At 36.6% G+C, this 24,757-nt stretch overlaps 1 protein-coding gene across 5 annotated transcripts in view; it reads left to right on the top strand.

Moving 5' to 3' along the window:
• HIBCH (3-hydroxyisobutyryl-CoA hydrolase) overlaps positions 1-24,698 on the top strand; it is a 50,649-nt gene extending 25,951 nt beyond the window's left edge. For all 5 annotated transcript variants that reach the window (XM_027637214.1, XM_027637216.1, XM_027637218.1 and 2 more), the window contains 8 exons: positions 3,531-3,609; positions 7,775-7,920; positions 8,819-8,905; positions 10,842-10,900; positions 11,677-11,758; positions 16,416-16,535; positions 17,703-17,736; positions 22,703-24,698. In XM_027637214.1, coding sequence (XP_027493015.1) covers positions 3,531-3,609; positions 7,775-7,920; positions 8,819-8,905; positions 10,842-10,900; positions 11,677-11,758; positions 16,416-16,535; positions 17,703-17,736; positions 22,703-22,818 — 723 coding nt within the window. In that variant the 3' untranslated portion in view covers positions 22,819-24,698. The remainder of the gene's footprint in view (positions 1-3,530; positions 3,610-7,774; positions 7,921-8,818; positions 8,906-10,841; positions 10,901-11,676; positions 11,759-16,415; positions 16,536-17,702; positions 17,737-22,702) is intronic.
• Positions 24,699-24,757: the final 59 nt, after the last annotated feature.

Below are 24,757 nucleotides of genomic sequence, written 5' to 3'. Positions count from 1 at the left end.
CACTTTATGTTCTGAGCATAGTGTGGAATATCTCTTGGGTCACTTGGGGTCAGCTGTCCCAGCTGTGTCCCCTCCCAACTTCTTGTGCACCCCCAGCCCCCTCGCTGGTGGGGTGGGAATCAGAAAAGGCCTTGACCCTGTGCAAGTGCTGCTCAGTAATAACAAAAACATCTCCATATTATCAACACTGCTTTCAGCAGAATCCAAAACACAGCCCCGTAGGATGAAGGAGCTACTGTGAAGAGATTTATCTCTATCCCAGCCAAAACCAGCCCAGTAGTTTGAATTGGTTGCTTGTTCATTTCTTAATTCTCCTTAAGTTCTAGTCTCATTCTTTAATTATTCTTTACAAAGTTCAAACATTCAGCTGTCAGGGAAAAAAAAAAAGTTCCCAGCCAGTACAAGCCTGATTCACCATGAGAATGTATTATCTTGGAAAAGGCAAAAGGAAGATATTAACTTCAGTATATATTTTAAGATCATGAAAGGTAGGACTCTGACAAGGCAGGATATACTGTATTTTAATAAAGACATTATAGCACCAAGCCTTGTATGTGTAAATGCTGGAACTATCTGGTGAAGTGAACACAGCCCAACTGCAGATACTTTAATAGTGTGAAGGGCCTCCTAGGTGGGGCTCTACATATGTAAGATTTCAGTTAAATTAAAGAAAAAAAATTAGAGAATCCAGAAATGGAGGAGCGCATTTAGACTTCTGACTGGAAGAGTTCAGGGTTACAGTATATTAAACTAATAAGTATCTGTCATCTGTATTAGATCTAGAAGGTTAGACACATACAGTGAATATGTTAATGATTTGGGAAGTTGCAAATAAACAAAAAAAAGCATATGATGATCACCAGTTAAATAAATTACTGGGATTTGTTACCCTCAAGGCATTAACTCATTTTCTCTCCTAATTTTATTGTAACATTGGATTATTTAGAAATGATCTTCAAAGAAGTAAGGACATATTTGCACTGCTTTCTTTATAATGGATAAAAAGTAAATATAATTTCAATCTTTTAAATATACATCTGAAATAAGGCTGTTATCTATACTATAAAACTTTGAAGGCTGTCTAGAAAACAAATCCAATTATGGCTTAAGCACTTGAGAAAGTGAAATCTGATTTAATTACTTCTTTCAAAAGAAAATTACATCTTTCAACTTTCTATTATTAAAACTTTACAGTTATTTTTATCACTCTGAAAAAAAAAGAACAAGTTTGGAAGAAAAGCTCCCTTTGTGGAGTTCACACTCGAGTCTTTGTTACTTAATACTCAAGCTAAAAATTTAAGTCCTTACAAAAAATTCAGACTATCTAGAAAATAAGCCAGAAAAAATGCTTTATGATAGATGGTATTTGTGTTCTTAGATATGGGATTAGAACAAAAATTAATTTAAGCATTAGAGCAAAATGGGCATGATTTTTTAATTTCATTATCTTTATAAATAAAGGTCATCACTATTGCTGAACATGTGTAAAAATAACAACAGGCCTTACTAAATGCAGTGAAAGCATGCTGTTGTGACATTTAAAAAGTTGGAAGTTATGAAGTCACATTTCCATTTAATTTAAGACTTTTGGAGCTGTTCTAGGAGTGAATGTAGCTTTGCATTTGCAAGAGAGCTAAACACAGGGGCACTGCTCTTGGTGCTGCTCAGATGAGGGGTACAGCCTCTGACCAGTCCTCAAGAAAAGGGCTGAAGGACAGATAAGGATGAGACAGAACATGGTACCCTGGGCAAATAAGATTCAGATGTTTGCTCAAATCCCATTTGCCTCCTTGGAATAGCAGTACTTCATGTGCACACATTTGGCTTAGTTTCTGAATATAAAATCCAGTTTGATAACCAGTTGCCTTTAGGGTGCATTTCTCAGGAAATTAAACTGGAATCTTAAAAACTTCATACCCCTATATTAAAACACTAGACTGGCAGATGTTCATTTTACAGAAAAAAATCGAAGATATTTTCAAATTTAGTTACATATGACCCTAATGGAATAAACAGTGACAATTAATTTCTTGCTGGGCAGAATTGTAAGAGAGGCCACAGAAGGAAATGAATGTAATTTATATTAAATTGAGATAAGTTTTTAAAATTTTAGTGTAAAACCCACCCAAAGATCTGTGTAATAAGAAAAATGAAAAGATGTTCTACTCTCACCTTAAAAGCCTGTCAAATATATACTGCTGGCCCAAGAGAGTATCACCCAATTAATCCCACTGGTTTAGATGAAAAGTATGAAATGCATGAAGATGTTTATGAAAACTAGTAGCCTTAGGTGGGTAAAGTACTATTTTTTTAATATTTAAACCATTAGAAATGTTATTTAAAATCTATTATTTCTTCATTAAACACTGACTTCTTTTGGCCAATGATATTTAAGATATCTTAGTTTTAACATAAAAAAGTGGATAGGTAGAAGGACTTAACCAAGGGAAATTTAACAGTGAGGAACAGGAGTAACCTGAAACAGTGGAAAGGAAGAGAGAGATAATATTTGTATGAAGGAACTTCTTGTGAATTATTCAGTAGAGGGTTTTGTCTCCAGATACACTCAAACATGCATTTCTATTAACATGTATCATGTAAATAAGCTTTGAGAAGTGAGACCTCAATATACATATTGTGGTTATGCCCTGTAATCTAAATATACTTGGATTACTTCAAATATTATTACTAAGTAGTAGTAACTTTGTCAGATTACCATTTTTCTTTATATTTGCCAATTTGCCTCTTGAACATTTATCTAAATTAAATTAATTTTGTGTGAAGTGAAAATACTTTTTTTTGTTGGGCCTTGCTGCTTGCTTTCTGCCTAAATCAGAAAATATGTGATAGACAACACCAGAAACTCTTCTGCTTTTGAGGGAAGTGTCTCATCAAGACAGGCTGCTAGAGAAGAAGGCTAGATACTTAATAATGTGAATTCTGTTTCTGATTTGGTGAACACAAGTGCCCAGGTTAAACAGTGGGTTTCTAACCACATACTCTGAATTTTAATCAGTAATGCTGAAGGCTTCTCCTGTTTAAAACACTTCTGTGTTTATAACATAGGTAATTATCACATTAGAAGAACAGTTAATTATTATTTCTTTTAGAAGTATTAGAATGACAAATTTGTACAATTCGTGTGTTGGCTTTTTTTTGTCAGTGATTTCAGGTACATGCAAAAATTATAGATGGAGTGACATTAGCAAAGGGATAGCAGCCCTCATAGTGGGCTAGTGGAGATAACAGGGTCACCCATTTCTGTTGCTGTCACCTGAGGGTTTTTGAAGGTAATCTCTGGGTGACTCATCAGTCTTTCAAAGCACAGAATGCTGTTTCAGCCAAATCATAAAGGTAGTATGATGCTTTGTTAGTGTTTGAACCGTGAAAGACCTTTTAATATTTTCTTGAGATGCATGTGTTAAATCTACTTTTATTTAAATGGTAGAGCAAAGCAAGAGGTGTGTAACACAGGGTTATGATTACTGGTAAAAATAATTTTATAACTGTGTCCTTTGCTCCATGCACAGGGAGTTGGCCTCTCAATTCATGGACATTTTCGAGTTGCTACAGAAAAGACACTTTTTGCAATGCCAGAAACAGCAATAGGTAAGCATTTAACAGATTATCACGTGTTAATATGTTTAAGGTTTCACTGTTTGTGTAATCAGGATGAAACCTCTTTGACTGAAAGCTGTGGTGGTAATGAAAGAATTTTAAAAGGGAATTGAAGATGACCATATATGGAAAGTATTTTCTATTAAATTAACAGAAACTTACCTACATTCTGGGAGTTGATCATTAAGGTTCCTAACTGTCTAGAGTGATGCAAAGGCTGTCAGGATATTTCAGAAACAGAAGCAGATCCAAGGAACTAAGTCTGTGCTACAGATGTAGGCAGATGAAGTCTGAAGATCCCAGTGCAGCTACTTCAGCTTTACCTTGGGGACTCTGTGAGTCCAACTGCCTGTGCTACACAGCTGCTCTGCAGTGTTAATGAGACTGATTTTGAAATTCCAGCTTTTCTTGTAGGTTATTAATGTAGGCCCATTACAGTTGTGCAGAGACTGTGTCTAGGTGAGATCACAGTGTCTTCAGGAGTGTCTGTTTTTTTTAAACAGCAACACGCTCCTTGTGTTTTGTAGTGTTTGATCCTACAGTTTTTTTGTCAACTCTGAGATGTACAAAAGAAAATGTAGCTCAGAGCTACATGAAGATGGAGGTATGGCTCAAGAAAAGTCAGTCAGATTAAAGTGAACCCTCCCAATGCAAGTGTCAAGGGAAATAAAGCACAGTAAACCACCCAAATATAAGGAAGCTCATTATCATTTTAACTCCTGAAAAAAAATTACAGCAATTCGTGCTGGCTGATAAATCTAATGCAATTTTCCTGAACAAGCAAATTTGAGATGAGAAAAGCAAAAGCTATTGCAGACCTCCCAACTATTTTTTATGCTGAAGGAAAACTTGGTAAACTAAATATCTCAAGCATTAATACAACATGAATGTGCTAAACTCTGAATTTCATAATCAGTTATTGTACATGAAAGCCGTTTGAAGGAAACAGTTTGTATTAGTAATTTTTTAAAAACTAAACAGAGAAGTTCTTTGACATATAAAATTATTCTAATAATAAAAGTGCCTTCACTTTCTTCTTCAAAGGTAAAGATATGAGTAGTTTTACATTAAAAAAAATTCTGTTCTTTACATACATTTCTTGTGTTGCCAAGGACTTACTTAAACAAAAATAGACTGTGAAGACATGTAAAGGAAAAGCTTAGAACTTGCTTAGGAAAGGAAGTAATTAAACCCTTTTTAGGATCAATTAGAAGTAAAACCACTGAAATCTGTTTGGATTTAAAAGCTTAGCTCTTTTGATCTCTGTGTGTGCTCTTAAAATGTCTAGCTCTCTAGACACTGGATTAATTGATTTTTTCATGTGTTCACTTATTTCAGTAGGCATGACACCTTTGCTGTGAAATGAAAACAAAGCATTCATTCAGCTGCTACATTTTCACACAATTATTCTGCATTTATGCACAACTGTAAATAAATGGATAAATATGCCACTTTGCAAATAGAAATAAAAGGCAGTTGTAGATTGTAGGAGTTTGACACAGATAATACAAAGCACTGGAAAGCAGCTTAGATGTAGGAGGGTGTGGAAAAACTAGTAGTGGGAAGAACAAAAGAAGGAAGTATATTGTAAGAGGTGGGCTTTGACATAATGTTATATTAATAATGGATACTTTCATGTATATCCCTCCTAAGTTTTTAGCTTTCTAGAAGTCATTAACTAATAAATTTCCAACCCCCTCTACAGACAAGGTAAGAATGTAGTAGCACTGCCTTTATTTTATTTGCAACTGGCAAATGCAGAGTTGCACCTTTGGGATTACAGCAAAGAGCACAGACTGCAAGTCAGCACCACAGGCATAGGCTTCTAGCCTGGTCAGTCCAGCAGTAACACAGCTCTTCTCTTATTTAAGTAGGAATTTGAGAAATAATTGGTAAATACTGTCAAAAGAAGTGGAACACATTAAGGGAACCGCAGTAGCAAGGAGAAACATATGGGAAGCATTGTTGAGAGAATTAAGAGGAATATGTAGAACATGGACAAGAGGGGTAAAATGATAAGAAAAATGGAAGACAGGGACATTGAAAAAGATACAGAAGCTATAGCAGACTGTGTTTAGACAACCAAGTAAGTTTAAAGTGGATTAGTTACATCTTCACTAATCCTGTTTGTAAATTCCGTAATAATTAAACCTTCATTCAATTTAGATTTATTTTCCTCTAAAGCAACTTAAATGAATCAACTGCACAGTTTATTTAGAACAGATTTCCCTGTGTATGGTCAAGTGGAAGGGCATTATGGATCCCAGTAGGAAGATGTCTTTTCCTCTAGAATTTTACTGGAACATAGGGAGAACAGTGGTCCAGCATTGGTATTATTCTAATTTAATTACAGCAAAACCAAGAAAGATTGTTGCTGTTGCAGTTCTGGTGGATGGACAGAATAAAGTAATTGCCTTTTTACTTTGGAGGGCATTTTAAAGTCAGGTTTCACTTTGAAATGAGGATTTTTTTTTTCAGTAGTAGGATATCCAAGGGGAGACAGATGAATAGAAACATAAAACTAAATAAAAGTCTTGGCATCAATGTTTTGATGGCTCAAAATGAGAACATAAAATGTAGAGCAGACTACTGAAAATGTGAGTACAGATGAAAAAGGTGAGTGATGAATTGGGGCTAATTGGGCTTTTAAAGTGTGTTAGCAAGGCATTCAGCACTTCAGGAGAAGAGCTGTATGTCTCAGTAGCCTGTGGGATGAAGAATAAATCCATTAATGACACCACACAGATGAGTGGGAGTAAAATACTGCAACTTTTACTGATAGGAAGTGACTCCTAAAACCACCTTTTCATTGTATTAGAAGCAGCAGAACAGAGAGAGGACCCAGAGGGAATCAGAGGAGGAACTGAGAGATGGGTTTGATAATAAGATCATTAAGAGGAAAACACTGAAGAGCAGCTGTCTGAAAGAAGCCTCCCCTCGATTCTGTCCGAGGGGAGGACTATTCCAGGATCACTGATTTCCCACATCTTAAAATTCCTGTGATAGGATCTTTTCCATAATACAGACACTGACTCTTTTTGTGACTGAAAGCAATTACTTGTGAGTGAGAAATTACCACTTTCTATCAGAACTGCACTTAAACTCCTTATGTGCATCTGAATTTTCCCAGTTAGTATCTCTGCTTTGGCAAGTGTTTATGAGATTCCTATTGCTCATTTGTATTCTTTTTCATTTGTTTTTGGTTTTGTGTTTTTTTCACTTTTCTCTCACAGTGAAAAAACACCACCACACCTTTCATTTCTTCAAAAGACTTTCAGTGTCATGAATGCACCATTGGTGATGATTTCAAAGTAGTAACTGGACACTGCTTCCATCCATTCAGATTTCTGAAACTGATATAGCTAAGCTAAAATTTTCTTAAGTATGTTACAAAAAGTGTCTGAATTTGTTTTGGTGATCAATGTATATAACAGAAGGTAGATATCTTTCAATTACAACTTTTAAAAGTATTTTAAATTTTATTCACACTTTAAATTTTAAAAAAATTACCCTAATCTGTTGATTTAAAAAATATATAAATGTAAGACAGTCACTAAACCGGAAAGTTTAAAAATCTTTTTTTACTTTCAGCTTAGTCATAGTCCTGTCAAAGAGCCAGGTACCAGCTCAGCCTCTTGCACCCCCACCTTCAGGAAGACCCTGTCAATATTTTTGATCTACTATTGAATTCTCAGCCCCAAAATTTGTTCAAATTAAGCTGTGCAAGAGGAACTTCATCACTGTTTGATATTTTTATCATAATAAAAGATTTCAGAGAAAAAGCAGCATCCAGTTCAAGTTTGCAGAAATTATTTCACAATTCTTCGTGTCACTTCTGTTTCTTTGCTGAGAACACACTTGATTCTTCAAGCACCTAAAAATATCTCAAATTGTTGGCAAATAAAAATAAATACCAAAAAATAGTATTTATTCTAAAGTATGTGCTAGTGGAAAGGATGCAGTTTGGAAGGTGTTTGAGAGTTTGCTTTTAGGAAGGGATTTGATGACAGAGAAATGTCAAACCAAGTCAAGGAGAAACTCAATCACAGTTCTGTGCCTGTCAGGGAGATGAAAGTCAGACAAGAAGAAGTAGCTACTAAGTGATGATTAGTACAAATTCTTCTCCCTTCACTTGTGTTTTTGTTGTCTGTTGCAGGCCTGTTTCCTGATGTAGGTGGAGGCTATTTCTTGCCAAGGCTCTCAGGAAGGGTTGGCTATTACCTCGGACTAACAGGATACAGGCTGAAAGGAAGAGATGTACTAAAAGCTGGCATCGCTACACATTTTGTGGAATCCGAAAAGGTAACGTGCTAACAGTGCTGGCAGGGGCACAGCCTACAACCACCATGACAGGTTTGAGGTTTTAGCACCCCAGTACACTTTTACCAACTTGAGTGTCTGCAGCAGCACAGTGACATTAGCTGGCCATGCCCTGGGAACAGGGATGGTAAGATACTCTCAAGCTGTCATTCTAACACTTGCCAGATAACAACAGCTTTGCTTGGAGGAAGGAGCAAATGTTGTTGTCTTCACAATTCTGCTGTTGGAAGGGCATGATCTACTCAGCATAATGGAAGTTGCTTACAAAATTTTACAGTTCAAGACAGTTGTGTATGAAACTAGAGATTTATACGATTGCTAAGTTTTCAATCAAGGTAAAACTCCATTAAATTAATGTGGTTTTTATCAGTCTGCTTAACAGGTATTTGTTTCTTACAGTGCCTGTAAGGAAGTGTAAAAATTAGGGTGTTTCATAAAGTCAGAGTAACTGGAATGGACTTAAATGAAGGAGAAACCATGACTTGCTTTCCTTCTCTGCATGAAGATTCATGACTGTCATTGTGGAGCTGGCAAAATACTGCTTTGAGGACAGCATTGTTGCCAGACTCCTGCTCTTTCCTCTGAGACTGGTGTAGCCTTGCTTTACCTGCTGCATCTGTAGCACTGCACTGGGGGCCTGCTTGGGAAGAAGAGTTCTTTGCTGATCACTGCAGACATAATTAAATCCAGATGGTTCAACACTGAAAAATGAACTCTGGCTCCTTTTACTGTTTGCTTAGTACCTCCTTAAGATCTGTCAGAAAGTTGGGGGGGGTGTGTTTATACATGCATACTACTATTACCAGTAGTATAGCACCAGCAGAAATAATTCAAGTAGATTTTGTTTTACTTACTTGTAATTAAATCTTATTTTTAATAGCTACCTGCCTTAGAGAAAGACCTGATAGCACTGAAATCACCTTCAAAAGAAAATATAGCAGACTTACTGAACTCTTACCACAAGAAGGTAATCTGATCAGTTATTGAAATCAAGCAAAATTGTTATATATATATAAAGACATTCTTTTTTTATCTGTGCTACTGATAATTTTTTTTTTTACAGTTGAAAATAATGGATTCCCAAACTCTTTGCCCTTTATAAAATACTAATTTGTAGCACTAATGCCTACAGTGGTGAAAATCAGAATTGAAAAGTCCTTCTTCACCTTTTATTCATTTTGGATACCCCAAAAATTCCTGCTGTGATTAGCTCAATCTCTGTGTGTGTACTTCAGTTTCCAGCCAGTAGCATGACGAGGCAGAAAATACATTGCTGCTTAATTTTCCCCCTGTTATTCTTGGATTTCTAGCACACTTTGCAGAAGGCAAAATAGATAGCCACGAGCAGACTGGAGGGTGTACATGATGACAAATATGATCTGGGGAGTTACCCTGAAATTCAGGGATTCTGACAAATAGAAATGGCAAGGGTGGAACTACTGGCCTAATCCAGAGGCTGCAGAAGTTATTCTGCCCATTAAATGCTGCACTGTTCACTTGGAAATGGATGCTGTATTTCCATCCCAGAAAATTTCTCTATATCAACCTGAAAAATGTCTTGCTAGCTTGATGCATGTGACATAAATTTTAGCATTATTTTGATGCAGGCCATCTGCAGTCCAGATTTGAAGGCTGAATTTAAAGGCTTAAGTTGTTCCTTTGACTTCTCAAGTATTTTATATGTTTGTAACCTTGAGGCAACTGAAAGACTGAATAAGCACAGCAGTTATCAATAGGATCAGTATTGGCAGATACACTGTAGGAAAAAGCACCTGAAAGCAGTATTTTCAGGGGGAGAAAGATGCTGTTTTCCCAGTGGACTAACCCATGCATGGTGCTCTGTTGTGATTTTAGAGGTGACTATGACTGTATTAATACATAATTAGTATTTGTGTTGAGCCTGTGTAATAATGAGCATAAAAAATAAAAGTTTTTGGCTTTACAATTAGAGGCTATTTTAACTGCTTTGATGTGCATTGTAATTTTATTTCAATAGAAAGAAAACTTCCAGAGTTAAACTAGTTTGTTCAATTCTAATGTGTTTTAACTAGTTTTTAACTAGTTTGTTTGGCTTTAAAATGAGCAGTGTCTACTCCTGTTATTTCTATTTTGGAATTACTGAGTTAATATATTAAGGTTAATTAGAAAAATAAATGGGATAAGCTAATTAACCTAGCAGTACTGATTATTCTCACAAAATAGAAAGCTGTGAAATAGGAATATGTTGCAGTATACAGAAAAGGAGGCTGTGTATTTTTAGTTATCAGAGCTGAAATGACAGGGAACCTTTCTCAGCTTCAGCTGCTGGTCCTGAAACATCTGCTTATGTCCTAAACCCCTTAATGTGAAGATGTGAGACATTTGACAGCCTTTCCACATAAGGCCAATGGGTCTTTCACACACTTTAGCTGTCTGAATAAAATTTTGTAAAATGACATAGAAAAGATAAGGAAGAGAAATACCTTTTTTTTTTTTCCATTAAAAATGCCTAAATATACACCTGAATATTTTTAAAGAAAATGAAGCTGTTTTTTTTTTTAACCAATCTCAGGTTTTTGGGTAGATTATCTATACTGACTTCCTTAGTGTATTTTATAGAAATGTTTTGATAGAATAGTCAGAATTACTTGTGTACAAGATAACCACCCAGTCGAATATGCATACATAGTAGCTCAGAGCAAGCACTGCATTATGAGGCAACATCTTTAACATTCACAGGATGAAGTGACAATTTCATTTATACACACTGCAAAAACTGTAATTCATTAAAAATGTCACTGTCTTATGAATATTAACTGTTCATTTATGATATTTCTGTAACACAAGGCATTGAAATTTTTCAGTACTGATAACATTTTCAGTCTAAGATAACCAAGTAAAACAGGTATTTGCTTTTTAAATAGTGCACAGTTGATCAAGAAAAGAAGTTTGTACTTGATGAGCACATGGAGAAGATTAACAGGTATTTAGCAATCTTTTTTCATTTTTTTGTTATTGTGGATAGAGAATGTGATGTTAAATCAAGTAACAATGTTCTGCAGATAAGGTGAGAGAAATGACATCCAAGTTTAAATAACTGTTTTGTCTTTAGAGGGCTTTATTTGAAGCTCATTAAATATTTCACTTATCAGTATATTAAGTACTTGAGCATGTTTGCCTGAGTCATGCACCCTTATATTAAGCAACTACCATATGGCACATTAGAATGAACATTTTCTATAGAAATTGGATGGGGATTTGTGAGAGAAATTGTCAAGTTGAATAGGGAATGTTACATAGCACATTTATACTCATTCATTTAAGGCCATTTCTGTGACTGCTTGGAACTTCTGTGTATCAGAGAAGGAAGGAGAAATAAGTGAGAGTGACAAGAAACAGCTAAAACTCTTGAAGAAGGATGGTAGTAACTAGGTTTAGAGACAAAAGATGTTGACACCAAACTGGTAGAACGGAGCTAATAGCTAAGGACTTGATGTGCTATAAAAATACAGATAGGACTGATGGTAGTAATGGAAGTTTGTAGATAAATTCGTGAGTGAGGTTTATTGAAACACTAGAGAATTGTAAAGGGAGGGGAGATGCCTGACAACCAAGTTACTTGAAAGGGAACAACATGGAACACATTGCTAAGAAAAGCCAAATCAACTGGTTACACTGTTTCTAATGTTAGTGCTACTCACCCTTCATAGGTCAGTGGAAGGCTGAAGCAGTTCATGGACTAATTTATTTTAATGTTAGTCTTTTTTCAGCAAATAGTATGGAAGAAATTGTCAAAAAATTAAAGCAAGATGGTTCTCCTTTTGCCATTAAGCAGCTAGAGGTAATGTCTTCTATGTTATTTTTGTTAAAAATTTTAAGTTTGGGTGTGTATTTTCTTATCATGGTGTAGACTTTGTTCTCCCTATTAACATAACTAATACTGCATAACACCAATAGGACACTGGACTAAGATCCTCAGATTCTCAGTAGTGCTGTTCAGACAAGAGTAAAACTCTGTAAAACTACACAATGTGAGTATCATCATGTGGTGCATAAAACTGTAATCAGTAAAAACCCAAAATGCCCTTCCCTTTTCCCCTCAAGGGGTTGTTGGGGACAAACATTCCCTTTTATAGCTTCTCATTTTATTGCCAAGGGTTGGAATAAACCAGAGCCAGAACAGTGTTGTTCTTTTTCTTCCATTCCAGATACCTCATTTGGGTAAACAGTGAAAAAATTTGTCATCACAAAGTATTTTTGATCTTTTTAATGCATTCCTGAGTGTTGGATGTATCACAGAATCACAGAATATGCTGAGATAGAAGGGACCCACAAGGATCATTGAGTCCAACCCTTAGCTCTGCACAGGACAACCCCAAGAGCAAGAGTCACACCATGTGCTGAGAGTGTCATCCAAACACTCCTTGAGCTCTGTCAGGCTTGGGGCTGTAACCACTGCCCTGGGGAGCCTGGTCAGTGCCCAACCACCCTCTGGGTGAAGAACCTTTTTCTAATATCCAACCTAAACTTCCCCTGATACAACTTCAGGCCATTCCCTTGGATCCTGTCACTGCTCACAGAATCACGTAGTCACTACTCAAAAAATGTACAGCAATACTACACAGAATTCATACTTCAGCCTCAAAAGCAAGAAGCAACTTATATTCATTTATAGATAATGTGTGTATTTTCTTTTTTTGCTTTGAAGTATCTGTATTCAGGTGCCTTGTAAAAGTTTGGTTTCAAGCTAGTGAAATATTAGTTACAATTGGATAGAACTCAAGCATTTCTTCAACAAAAGTGTCATTAAGAAATCTTGCTTTTTTAATAAAATAAAATATCCATCATCTTCTGACCTTCATTTGAGCAGAAGGAACTTTAGAAGGTAGTATCATTAACATTAGACATCCTGTCATAGACATACTTTACTTTTTAGTTTTTAATTAAAGCTATAACACTCTGTCACTGGAACCGTCAAACGGTTTTTGAGAAAGGAAGTTCTAGCATTATCTTTGTGCCAACCATTATGCCTAGTACATTGCAAGAAGTTTAGCACAAAGCAAAATTGAATAAAAGGGAAAGCTCATTTTTTCCACTTGTATTCAGGTTTCATTGGATAAAGCAGTAAAATGTGCTGGTGCCAAAATAAAAATTTTACGTGTTTATAAATCTGAATTTTACCATTTTCCTTCAACCCATATAGACTGTGTGATTCGGTTCTTCACTTTTTCCCCCTCTGTTATAGATGGCAGGGAAAGTAACTACATTAAGGTTGGCTGAGACAGTTTGATAGCATGTTAATAGTAGTCACTTCTGGTGGCTCTTATTCTTTATAGTATTGAGTTAAAAGACAGTATTTTATTTGTAGATTTTATAATGTTTGATATAATTCTGCAGGAGTGTTACATTGATCAGGTTCAGTGGAGGTCGAAAACCGTCAAGAATTATTTGCATGTAGCTTTTCCTAAGTTAATTTCATACCATTTTATGTCACTTTAAAACATAATCATACCTAGTGGAATTTATTTTAAAATAGCCCATAGCCCTTACAGGGTGTTTTGTTCAAAATACAGTTTCTACAGCAAAAGATACAAGATGTCTGGAAACACTTTGTTACTGAAATATGTTAACGAGATGGTTTGCTCTGCCACGTTTGTAGTTACCCAAACCTGCTCAACTTTATTCCTTCATTTGCAGCCTCATAACTCAGATCTGCCTTATTATACATACCCCAAAAAACCACCCCCCCCAAAAAACAAATCCAAACCAAACCCACACAACCCTGTTCCTTTTCCTTGTTTAGCGGGGTACATTTGTTTAATAGTTTTAATTTAGAACTTAAAACTGCGTCATCTACTTCAAAGTTACAGTTTTGTGTAACTGATTTTTTTTTTTTTAATTCCTGAACAAAAAAAATGGCTGCTTTGTTGCTTCTTCAGTTTTCTTATTTCATGTTTTTAATAGGACTTTATAGCAGCTTTTTTCTTTCATGTGATTCATAAATGAATGTCCTTGGAGTTGACCAAAGTTTCTGAACAACTGTCTGTTGTGTTCAAGAGATAAGACTACGTTAGTTTGAGTTGCTTTGGTCCATACAGAAGTTCATGGGAAAAACCCCCACAAAACAAATCCCCCATTTTCTCCAGATCCAAGACTTATTAGAGTCAACAAATACATGTTTCAGACAAGTTTCTAACAGCATACATTCTGTGCTAAACAGTAGGATTAAGTGAGATTGTAGAATCAGATATTTAATTTCTTCTGTGAAAGATTCATAAAACCAAAAACTGAATTAAGAGATGGGTATCTTCATCTATTGCAAGGGAAGTGAAGTACTGGGCCTCTGGGAGGTTTTTGTTTGTTTAAGTGAAAGAAAGTCACTATGCCTGCTGTTAATCTTGTAAGGGACTCCACTGAACCAGTGCCACTTAATTCAGTCACCTTCTGATAGTACCTTATTGGCATTCAGGTCTATTGTAAATTCAGCTTGTAGCTTTTGGGATCATTATGACAAAACCAAGATGGTTTGAAAGATACTGAATCAGATGTCAAATACTTCTATGAAGACTTCTTGCATTTTAGTACTCCCCACTTCAGCCTATCCTCTCTCTTTTTCAGGCTTGTTCCCTAGCACCAATCCCCTCCTTTCTGTACAGAGAATTTATTTATAGATACACTGGTGACTCATTTTTCTGCAATTACACCTACCCATTTTCTTGCCTTGTTCCTCTTCCTTCAGCTTGATTTATACCAGCACCTCCTCCACCTTCAACCTCACTGATACACCAAGATAACTAGTCTAGTGCATCCAGCAGCTGCTTTAAGTGCTGTTTTCAGATCTTCCCCATTCCAATGCTTTCTTTGACCAGAAAGAACTTGCCATTGCTGTTTCACCCACTGAACCATCTGGCTGTACTGTGCACACCATTTAGCCTGGTCTAATCTCAGTGACAGAATGTGAAACTCAAAGGTAGAAAGGTCCAGTTGAAAGGTAAAGCCAGCAAGAGCATATTACAGGAAATAAGGTGACCAGTGAAGAGCTGCCACCCATCTGAGAACTGCAGAATGATGTAATGAGAGGTGTAGCAGATTTCTTTATCTGCTGAAAGGCAGCTTATTGTTAGAGAGCTTGACCAGGACTCAGGAACAGCTGGGAGCCAGGATTGGCTCTTTCTTGGCCAGCTTCTCTCCCAAACACAGTGGTCAACGTGCAAGCAACAGAACCAGTGCTTTTAAGGCACAATTGCACAGCCTCCTGCTTGTATAGCAATTGCATATTTTCCAGCTTAACTAGGCAAAATGGGTCACTGCTGTATCAGCTGGTGTCTGGAGAGGGATGAAGGGTAATTGGAAGCTAGCAAAAACGTTACTGTTGATGACTGGAAACCTGCCATTTCAGTCCGTGGTGAGGAGCCTAATGTCTGCAATGAAAATAATGTAAAGAGGCAAATCTTACCATCTGCCGCTTTTCAGTAGTGGGAAAAATGTCCTAATTATGAGGAAATGTCTATTGTACTGTGAATGATAAAGAGCTATTAGTTGGATTTACAGGAAAGAAGAGTCTTGTTTAAGAAAAAAAGATGAGCAACAATAAGAATTAGTTCCTTTTCCCCACAACCCATAAAGCTTTAAAGCTCAGTTCTTTTTTCTTAACTGGGTTTTTGTCTTTCTCCCCACTTCCCCCTACTGTTGACTGGCACACTCTTAATCAAAGGATACTCATGAGAGCCAGATTTACAGCATTTGTTTGTGTGCCTTAAACAGATCCTGTGCATTGGGTGATATTTATAGCCTGCAGTTCTGTCAAAAGAAGGGAGGCCAGACCTCCAGGCTTCCTATCAACAAAGCAATGTAGGGCTAAATTACTGCAGTATCTGTTGATGCCAGATAAGCAGCTTGGGTAAATATGCATTTATGTTTGATTTATTCTAATATTTTTTCTTCCAAAATTTTCTTCTTTGCATATTGTGTAGTCTTTTTAAAGGTTCTCAAAGCAACTAGTTAAAGTTTGTTGCCAATCTCACTACTATTACCTTACTATGCTATTGTACCTAACAAAACTGAAGTGCTGTGCAATACTAATATCAGCTACAATATCAGTAACATCTAAGAGCAATTTAGACTATAAATATGATATTCAAAAGTGAAGTATAATTGCTTATAGCACTCACGTTCACTTAACCAGAAGATGGTTTGGAAATGGCTTTCAAACTGCATTAGATTCTCTGGTTAGTAGTAATTTGATAAAAAATTATGTGATCTCAGGAGTTCTTTCCACGAGTGATGCCACACATCCTAGAGTTCTTGCTGATAAAAGTTTATGCAAGGAAGTTCATTTAGTGTAACAGCATGGTGGGAGGGAGCAGGAGGAAGAGGTGTGACAAAAATGAGCTCAGGGAAAAGAGTGCCATCATCTACTTCACAAAGTTTAAAATGTGGCAGACTTTAAAATGTGTCTAAATTGAACAGAATCAAAATACTGTTAATGTCTTCCCCAGACTATTAATAAGATGTCACCTACATCCTTGAAGTTGACTCTCAGACAGCTCAGAGAAGGAGCTTCCATGAACCTGCAAGAGGTGCTCAGGATGGAATACAGACTAAGCCAAGCATGCATGGTAAGCAAGTAGCTGTGCCCTTTGTCACTTGCCAGCCACAGGGGAGGAGCAGTTTATCAGAGACTGGGTTTTATGTAGATTACATCAAGGGATCATAGTTTATAGGTTTTAATTTTCAGTATCATCTTAGTGTGCTTTATATGCAACTTGAAGGAGACTAATGATGGTCGGGTGGGAATGGTAGAGGGCTTCTGTTAAAAAACTATGAGAATATTAAGATATGGATAGTTTTGTATTTGGACCATAATTTGAAAACTGGTGTTCTTGAACAGATTTTCTGTTTAAATTACTCCGTCCTCAGTGCCTCAATTCCCAGCAGAAGGATGGGAGTAGTTGTTTATCACTGCCTTTCAGGAATGCTGTGATAAATTTTTTATAGACAACAGTAGATTTTAGTAGTATTTGTACTAAGGACTGGGTACTTGGACAACACACAAGAAAGTGATTCTTTCAGTAGAACAGAGCTGCTAACTGAATTACCTGAACAAATACCTTATAAAGCTTCCCCATGGCAGCCTTATTGTTAGTCTTGTCACATTTTAAAATATATATTATATATCCAATTAAATGATTTGTGATGATTAAAGTAAATGCTTAGAAGTAAAAGTCTATATAATTCTGATATGTTGTAATGCCTGACAGTATCCTTGCCATAGCTTTCCTGAAACTAGCATTGTTGCTCCACTGCTAGGTATTAAGTCTTACATTTACCTCTATCAAAAAATAACTGCATGTTTACAGGATTCCATTTAACTGCAAAGTGTTCCAAGTATGCAGAATACATCACAATTCCTGAAGAGTGGCTTTTCTCAGAGGAATTTCTGATCTGACACACCTTAGCCCCCATCATGCAAAGCTCTGTAGAAAAAGAGATGCAGCACAGAGAGAGGACTTGCACTGTGGGAACACTGGTTGATCAGCTATAGCTCAACAGACTGATTTTAAGAGATGTGGCTGCATTTAAGCAAGAAGATGTAGAGCTCTTTAATAAGTAAAGACAAAGCCTAGAAAAGAACAGTACAAGCAGGATTTAACTGAATTTTGAGAACTTGCATTTCAAGCAGAAGCAGGGTAGGGGGAGATGGGATAAATTGAATTTATCATGTTACAAGTGTTTTTGGTTTTTTGTTTTTTGTTTTTTGTTTTTTTTTTTTAATAATCTTTCAGAAAGGCCAGGACTTCTACGAAGGGGTTCGAGCAGGTAAGAATGCACACCAGAAACATTTCTCAAACTTAATAACATGCAGATCCACTGTTGTGGTGCTTCTTTGGACATTACTAGTTTAGTAGTAATCTCTAAACTAGATTAAGTGCATGCAGCAACACCCCAGAGAACACCTCCCAGCTTTCCACAGATTTTGCTTATTGGACTCCTGTATGGCCAAAATTTATTATTTGTTCCAAAGCACAAGAGCTGTGTTGTTTTCTTTGTGTAATCTCAGTTTCCTAACATTATTTCTCCACCTGGTTTCACCACTTCATTGTGAAAGCTCAAAATATATAACACTGACAGTAGTGAGTGGCTATTTGTGCCCACAATAACATTGCCACGTTGCTGGTTCAGCCAGCTATAAGATGGTTTAAGATTCAAAAGTCAAGAACAACTCTTTGCGTAGAAAACCATTAGAACTGAGACTTACTTTTCCCCCCCATGTCCAAAATATCTCAGTATAGAGGTGTCTTACTATTAAAAAAGTATATATGTAAACTTAATGGTAAATAATTCAGCATTTTAAGGCATTGGTCAAGGTAGGTGGTGGTAAAAGTGGAGCAGTGGCTCAGCAAGTTCATCTGGGGGACAGACTCTGATTCCGTCCTTGATCCTACTGCTGATTCACTGTGCAGTTTGTCACACCCAAAGTCACATCTGTTAGGAACTGTAGCAATTATTTATGTACTATTCAGTACAAGATGAAATAGAGCACAGGCATTTCATTTTCCAAGGAGCTTACGGTACAAGGCATTTGGATGGATAACTTTTAGGTTGGACTTCTGCTTCACAGTGGTGTATACTCAAGTATGTGTTATCACCTCCTCCTCATTTTTTATATCTATCTTTGTAAAGTAGTTTAAAATCCACTTGAGAAATGGATATTAGTGTTTGAGTGTTTGCTATTAGTAACACTGTATTAAAGATAGCCTGGGGTGAGAGACACAAAGTTGGTTTGTATAGCATGGAAAAAGTTTCTGATTTTAATTAATTAGTCTTTAGCACTTACTAGCAGAGACTCCTTTGAAGAATTTACCACTCACACTGAGAAGTACCATAGTGGTTTCCATAGTGTTGGTAATGGCGACAAGGAGATCTTACAAAGACTTTTCCTAGGATATTTTCTAAATTGGCATATAAGCTGCTGCAATGTAGTTATTCAGGAAGTGACAAAGTCTGAGAGTCAGAGGAACACCAAACTGAATTCCTCCTTGTAAGGCACAAGGTCATGAAACCATCCGGGACTGCAGCGCAGAACAAAGCGAATCCCTTTCAGTATGGGCAGCAAATACACCAACTGCTTGTGAAGAGAGAGGCTGCAAGAACAGCAGTTGGGAAACTTTTCTTTTGCACAGGATGATGTAGCAAAAAGCTTAGGTGTATCAGGGGAAGGAAAGAACCAAAACCACCCACCAGAGATCCAGCTGCACTGAGGGGAATACTGCTACTACTGCTAATTCATTCTGGAAGCACTTTTGTTCTCTGCTTACTGCATATATATTGTTCTCAGGTTTTCTGCCTTAGAATTGTTTCTCTTGTTTAAGAGAAGATCTTGAGAATCTGACTCAAGATAATTTTTGTAGTTGGGTCTAATTTCATAAAAATCATTATCCAACAATGAGCTGAGCATTCTTTTTAATAGGAAGTGAGGTTATTAAATACTTCACAGGATCAACCATAGTGAACAAAAATGATAAAGTGTTATGTATTGGCTTTTTCTTTATTAAAGCATTATCTTTCAAGCATTTAAGAGCCAGCTGTTGACCCTGTCTACCACAAAAAGATCTACCACGAAATAACGTTGAATTAAAAGAACCAAATTTTAGTTTAAGATTGTTTTTCAGCAGCAATGGCCAAAGGTCAGCATTTAATAACAGCTTTTATCTGCTTCAAACCATAATTTTAATAGTCATGCTAGGAAAGTAGTTTAAAAGCTTTTTAAACCTGCTTTGACCTGAGGTCAGAATTTCATTTTTCTTTCAGCCAGTTTTTTCAACCTTAAAATCTGCTGTGGCAAACAGTCCTTCCCTGTTTATGAGTCTTGTGATTGGAGCTATTAAAGAAAAGCTAAAGCCTTAAAGCATAAACCACATAAATCATATTTCATCGACATTTTTCCACATTATGGTAAATGTGGACTTTGAACATTATAGGTATCAGGTTTTTTGCCTTGATTTGTAAAACAAGAGGTAAACTAAGAAATGCAGAGGTCTGTTTTTTAATTCTTACTGCCTAAGAAAAGGCCATTTTTGGAGTCTGTGCTCAAACACATCCAGGGAGAGTACGAGCTCATCAGCAAATCTCAGGGACAAAAATCTGTTCAATTCCCCTCCTAACTGTGCAGGAATGTGCACTTGAAATGGAACTGTAAAGGTCTTCTACATATTGCTGATGCTGCAGAGATGTTATTTCTGTACAGCTTCTGCCTCGTCTCCTGCAGAGCTGGCAGATGTGAGCCTTACCCTGGGCACCCCAGGGCCCTGCAGTAGCCAGAGAGAACTTCAGGTGCTTAGAAATATCAGTGTTTTGACTGTGCTGAAGGAAGCTAAGCAACACCAACACCAACTGAAGCCTGGTAAAGTCATGGCTACTGAACAGAGGGGCTCGGGATTTTTACTAAGAAAGGTAAAACACAACAATAAACACTTAACACAATGTCTATGCTCAGTTACTTTTATATTAATGAACTTAGCCTACCTCTGAAGTCTTCAGAATTTTTATTCCATTCCTGTGGTGACCCATCTCAAGCTGGAGAAATACAGAACATACAGAAGTTAATGCAGAAAGGGAATATTTTCATGATGTTACTAGAAAACAAATATTTTAACTTATAAGACTAAAGACTTCATTGGAGAGACCATTAGGAGCATTCATTTTATCCACCAGAGTAAAACTGGCCACAAATCCAAACAAAGATGAACTTGGTGAGACAGCAGTTCCCTGGAGTGGAGAACTAGCAGCAGTTACTACAGTGTGGCAGAGGTGAAGCTGTAGTAACATACACATGGACTTTTTTCCTCTGAGTGTTGGCTTTTGTGGATAACAGTTCATTTTGGCCAGATTGTGAACTTCAGCTAAAATTGAAGAAAATCAGTAGATAAGTTCTACACCAGTGGGACAGTTATGTCTTTTGATCCAAACCAATCAATGGTTTCACATCACCATGTTTAGAATTAACTTGGAGGATCATAGTTTTTCAGGTTACCCAGTTGAATAACATAGTAAAATCACCATGAACAGGACATTTCTTTTAAGTATTTGCCCACATGGGTTCTGTTCTCTGTGGAACTGCAGCTTCTATCTATATAATTGGTTACTTCTTAAAATTAGTGTTTATTGTTGCTAGGGAGTCCTTAGTCCTCTATTTGCAAGTAAATAGGTACAGGACTCTGATTTGCCTTTCTCTTTGAAAATGTAAGCTAAAGAGTTATGATGCCTGTATGTCTTCAGCTACAAAAATATGAATCAGTGCAGTTGTCATCTGAATGGTATTTATTTTCTAGGTACTCTCAAGTGTTGGTTAAAGTGGAAAAGTTAAAGAGAAGTTTTCAAGTCACATTTTCTACTAAAAACTGGTAAACAGGCCATGTGTTTTGATAAGGCACAGTCTTTAGGTAGGCATTCTTTTCACTGAACTTAAAATCCCACCCCCTTACACATTTATCATCATGGTATTTCTAGTTTACTCAGTAAGAACAAAGTTTATTTAGAAAGACATGACAACTTACCACAAAAACCAGCTGTTATTCTTCAAACTTTGGGTTCTCTGTCTTCTGTTTACATGCCTTCAGAACCATCCTACTTTGAACTCTTCCTCAGAAAACAAACATACAAAATCTGTTCTCCACAGAAGAATTCCAGAGGTGCTTCCTCTTCCTGCCCATCCCCTCTTAAGTGCTGTGGGCTGTGTTAGTCAGGAGGTCTCCCAGGACACAGGTGCATCTCCAAATCAGTTGCTGGTATCACTCACCTGAAGGAATTTGTGTTGTGAGGGATGTTGGGCAGTTAGTGCATCCTAGAGAGCCACAGTTCCTATAGCTGTTCTTTTTTAAATTATAAAAATTTCACATTCTGAATAGCATCTTTATGGGTTTCTTAAAGCCTGAAAGGTGACTGGAAGGATGTTCTGGAATTCCATTCATATTGATCATTTTTAGACACAAGTGAACTCCCCCTTATTGTTTGCTAGTGCAGCTATTCTTGCTGGTCTTCAGTTTTCCTCTGATACAAGGAATGTTTTTTGGGATTTGATATTTTCTTGTTATACTTCTATATATGTGATACATTCACTGATCTACTTCCCAGGATACAGCATAAAAGTCTATATAATCAGATTATTCAAATTGTCACAGTTAAATCTACACAGGTCTGCAGTATCTGACAGTATTTACAAATAATCATTCTTGGTTTTCCCACAGAGATACTCTGCTTTACTCCTTCATCATGAATTATTTTATTATTAGTTTACACAATGTGTTTAAATTAGCTTTAGGCATTTAACAGCACTTTGAGGCATCTCCTACGCTCTCCAAAGAGTCAGATTTTGCACAGAGGTGTGAAAGGCCTTGTCCAAAAGGAGCATCATAGATACTGTTCCCAGGTTCACATGGAAAAACATGTCAGGGAAGAGTGGCAGGTCTAACAGAAACCACTAATTTCAGGGATGTTCCTTCAAAGCTTGGCCTGCTTCTGAAGTGATTCACCATTCCTTGTATCTTCAGGCAACTCCCAGATATGTCTCTAGACAGGTCACAACTCAAGATTTTTTATTAGAGTAGAAATATGTGTGTTACAAAAACTCTGCCTTCTCCAGAGCACAGTGATTTTTCTCCCCCATGTAACCCCTGCAGTGATCTGTCTTGATGCAGTCTTTTAAATTTAATTTAATTTAATTTAATTCATTTTAATTAGAGGAAGTTTACAGGTAACTTTGGTGTCTTTCTGTTCCACCTGACAGTGCTGATTGACAAAGACCAATCCCCAAAATGGAAGCCACCTGCTCTAGAAGAAGTCAGTGATGAATTTGTGGACAACTGTTTTAAGCCATTGGGAAACGACGATCTCAAGTTGTAAAGATCAAGCCTATTGACATCTTATATATCTGCTCTAATTCTGTAATATAAAATTAATAGTAGTGTGATAAATTTTGACAAGACTCTTCTAACTAGCCTGACATTCACAAAGCTAATTTTTTGCGTTCGGGAATATTCTCTATAATGAGGAAATAATTGTATATCTGGTTAGTAATGGGAAAAATCACTTCAAGGCAAATTGTTATTTTTACTGTTTTACACAATGATTAACATTTAATTTTTTTTGCATCAACTCTTAGTTTAGGAGGAGCCCTTGGGGAAGGGAGCACAGTTAAGGGGTGACCTAATAAGCAAGAAGTCAGGAGACCTCTTGTGTTCTTGGTTCTGTCACTGATCTGTTAAATTGGAGTTGTGCCTCAGATTCTTCTCCATACAATGAAAATAAAATATACTTAAAGCTTTAAAAGTCAGAGCTACAAAGGAAAGTGGAAGACAGAATTCATGGTGTTAAATAGCCTTTTAAATTAAAGCTCAGACTGACATACTGTTAGTCTGAGAACAAGAAAGTGTTCTATTGATTTAACATCTGGTCATTATTCAGCCTTGCTATGTGCTCTAAACATTGTTCAAATGTCATAATATTGCCAGAGCCTAGAGCACACTTCTGTTTGATTGTATAGCCCATTTTTTAAAATTCTATTAAGTCTGATTGAACTCCATAATTAGTTTTTCATGATTGCAAAAATTTGCAAGTTTTTCTTGGTCTTACAGTGCTGAAGAAACAACTGCCTCAGACCTTTCTGTGAACACCAAGCAGCACATTTCCTGTGCATTAAAGGTTGCTGGGTTCTGATACTAATGCATGAAGTTATATATGACATAACCAGAGCCCCTTGATAATCTTTTTTTGGTTGGTTTTTTTTTTTTCTATTGTGTGTGCAACACACAGCTACTAATCTTTCTTCAACATTACTCCTACATGCTTTTGTAAGGTTTGTCAAATCACATATCAGGATTTCTTCCTACTTGTTTCTGCAATTACAGGCAGGTCACAAATAACAGATTTTGGCTTCTCTGATAGTGAACCACCGAGGCTAAAGGAAGAAAACTTCTGTTAAAATAACACAGTCAGTAGCCAGCAATGGGGAATCAAAAAGTCAGAGCAACAGCAGAACCATAATGGAGTTTTCAACATTGGGCAGTTTTTGTTACCAACAGTTATGGTCTGCAATGGCTTAAGGCTCCTTCCTTTCCAGGAGCTGTTGCCTGGAAACAAAGTCCAGGAAATTCAGGCAGCAAGGTGAACTACCACAGTGACTTTCAAAAAATCAGAGGTGAGCAAATGGAGAGCAAAATCAAGAAAAATTGGCACCTTGCTTTGTTGCTATAATCTTTCAAGATAAAATTGTTAAAATTTTAGCTGTGAGTTAACGTTACCATGGACATATTTGTTATGTCCTTGAGTTTATTTCCAAATGTACTTGAGAGATTTCATTAATACCCTTAGGGTAATTCTGAAAATATGACTTAAATTTCTACCTCAGGCTGGTTCTGTAAGAAGTGTAAGCCTCCCCCCCTTATTTTTAAAAGTTTTTATATGTTTTACGTTCTTAAACAGTGCCTATTTTTAATTTATTTTTTAAAGATTGGTTAATTTCATTATTTTTGTACAAGAGGAGCAGTCTTCAGTGACTACATTTAATGAAAAACACAACAGTTCCCAGGGAGTAGGGGTCATGCCTTCTGTGACTGTAAAGGACTTAGAAGGTTTTAGCAAGAATATACTTCCCAATTCATAAACTTTGACTTGCATGTTCAGTTGCCTCCAAAATTTATGTGAACAGGAAATATCCCAGGCTCATGGTAACAAGATTCTGTCCAATCTGTGCATTTTTATCAAATAAAAGGCATACAAGCAGATGGTAAGTTGAATTTTATTTGGTCCACAAGAAAATATTTTCCACAAAAAATATTGTAAA

This window comes from Corapipo altera, unplaced genomic scaffold (genome assembly GCF_003945725.1).
Source record: "Corapipo altera isolate COAL_440 unplaced genomic scaffold, ASM394572v1 45, whole genome shotgun sequence".
NCBI lineage: Eukaryota > Metazoa > Chordata > Aves > Passeriformes > Pipridae > Corapipo > Corapipo altera.
The sequence above is the reverse complement of the archived record's forward strand: the minus strand, read 5'-3'. Positions and strand labels throughout refer to the sequence as shown.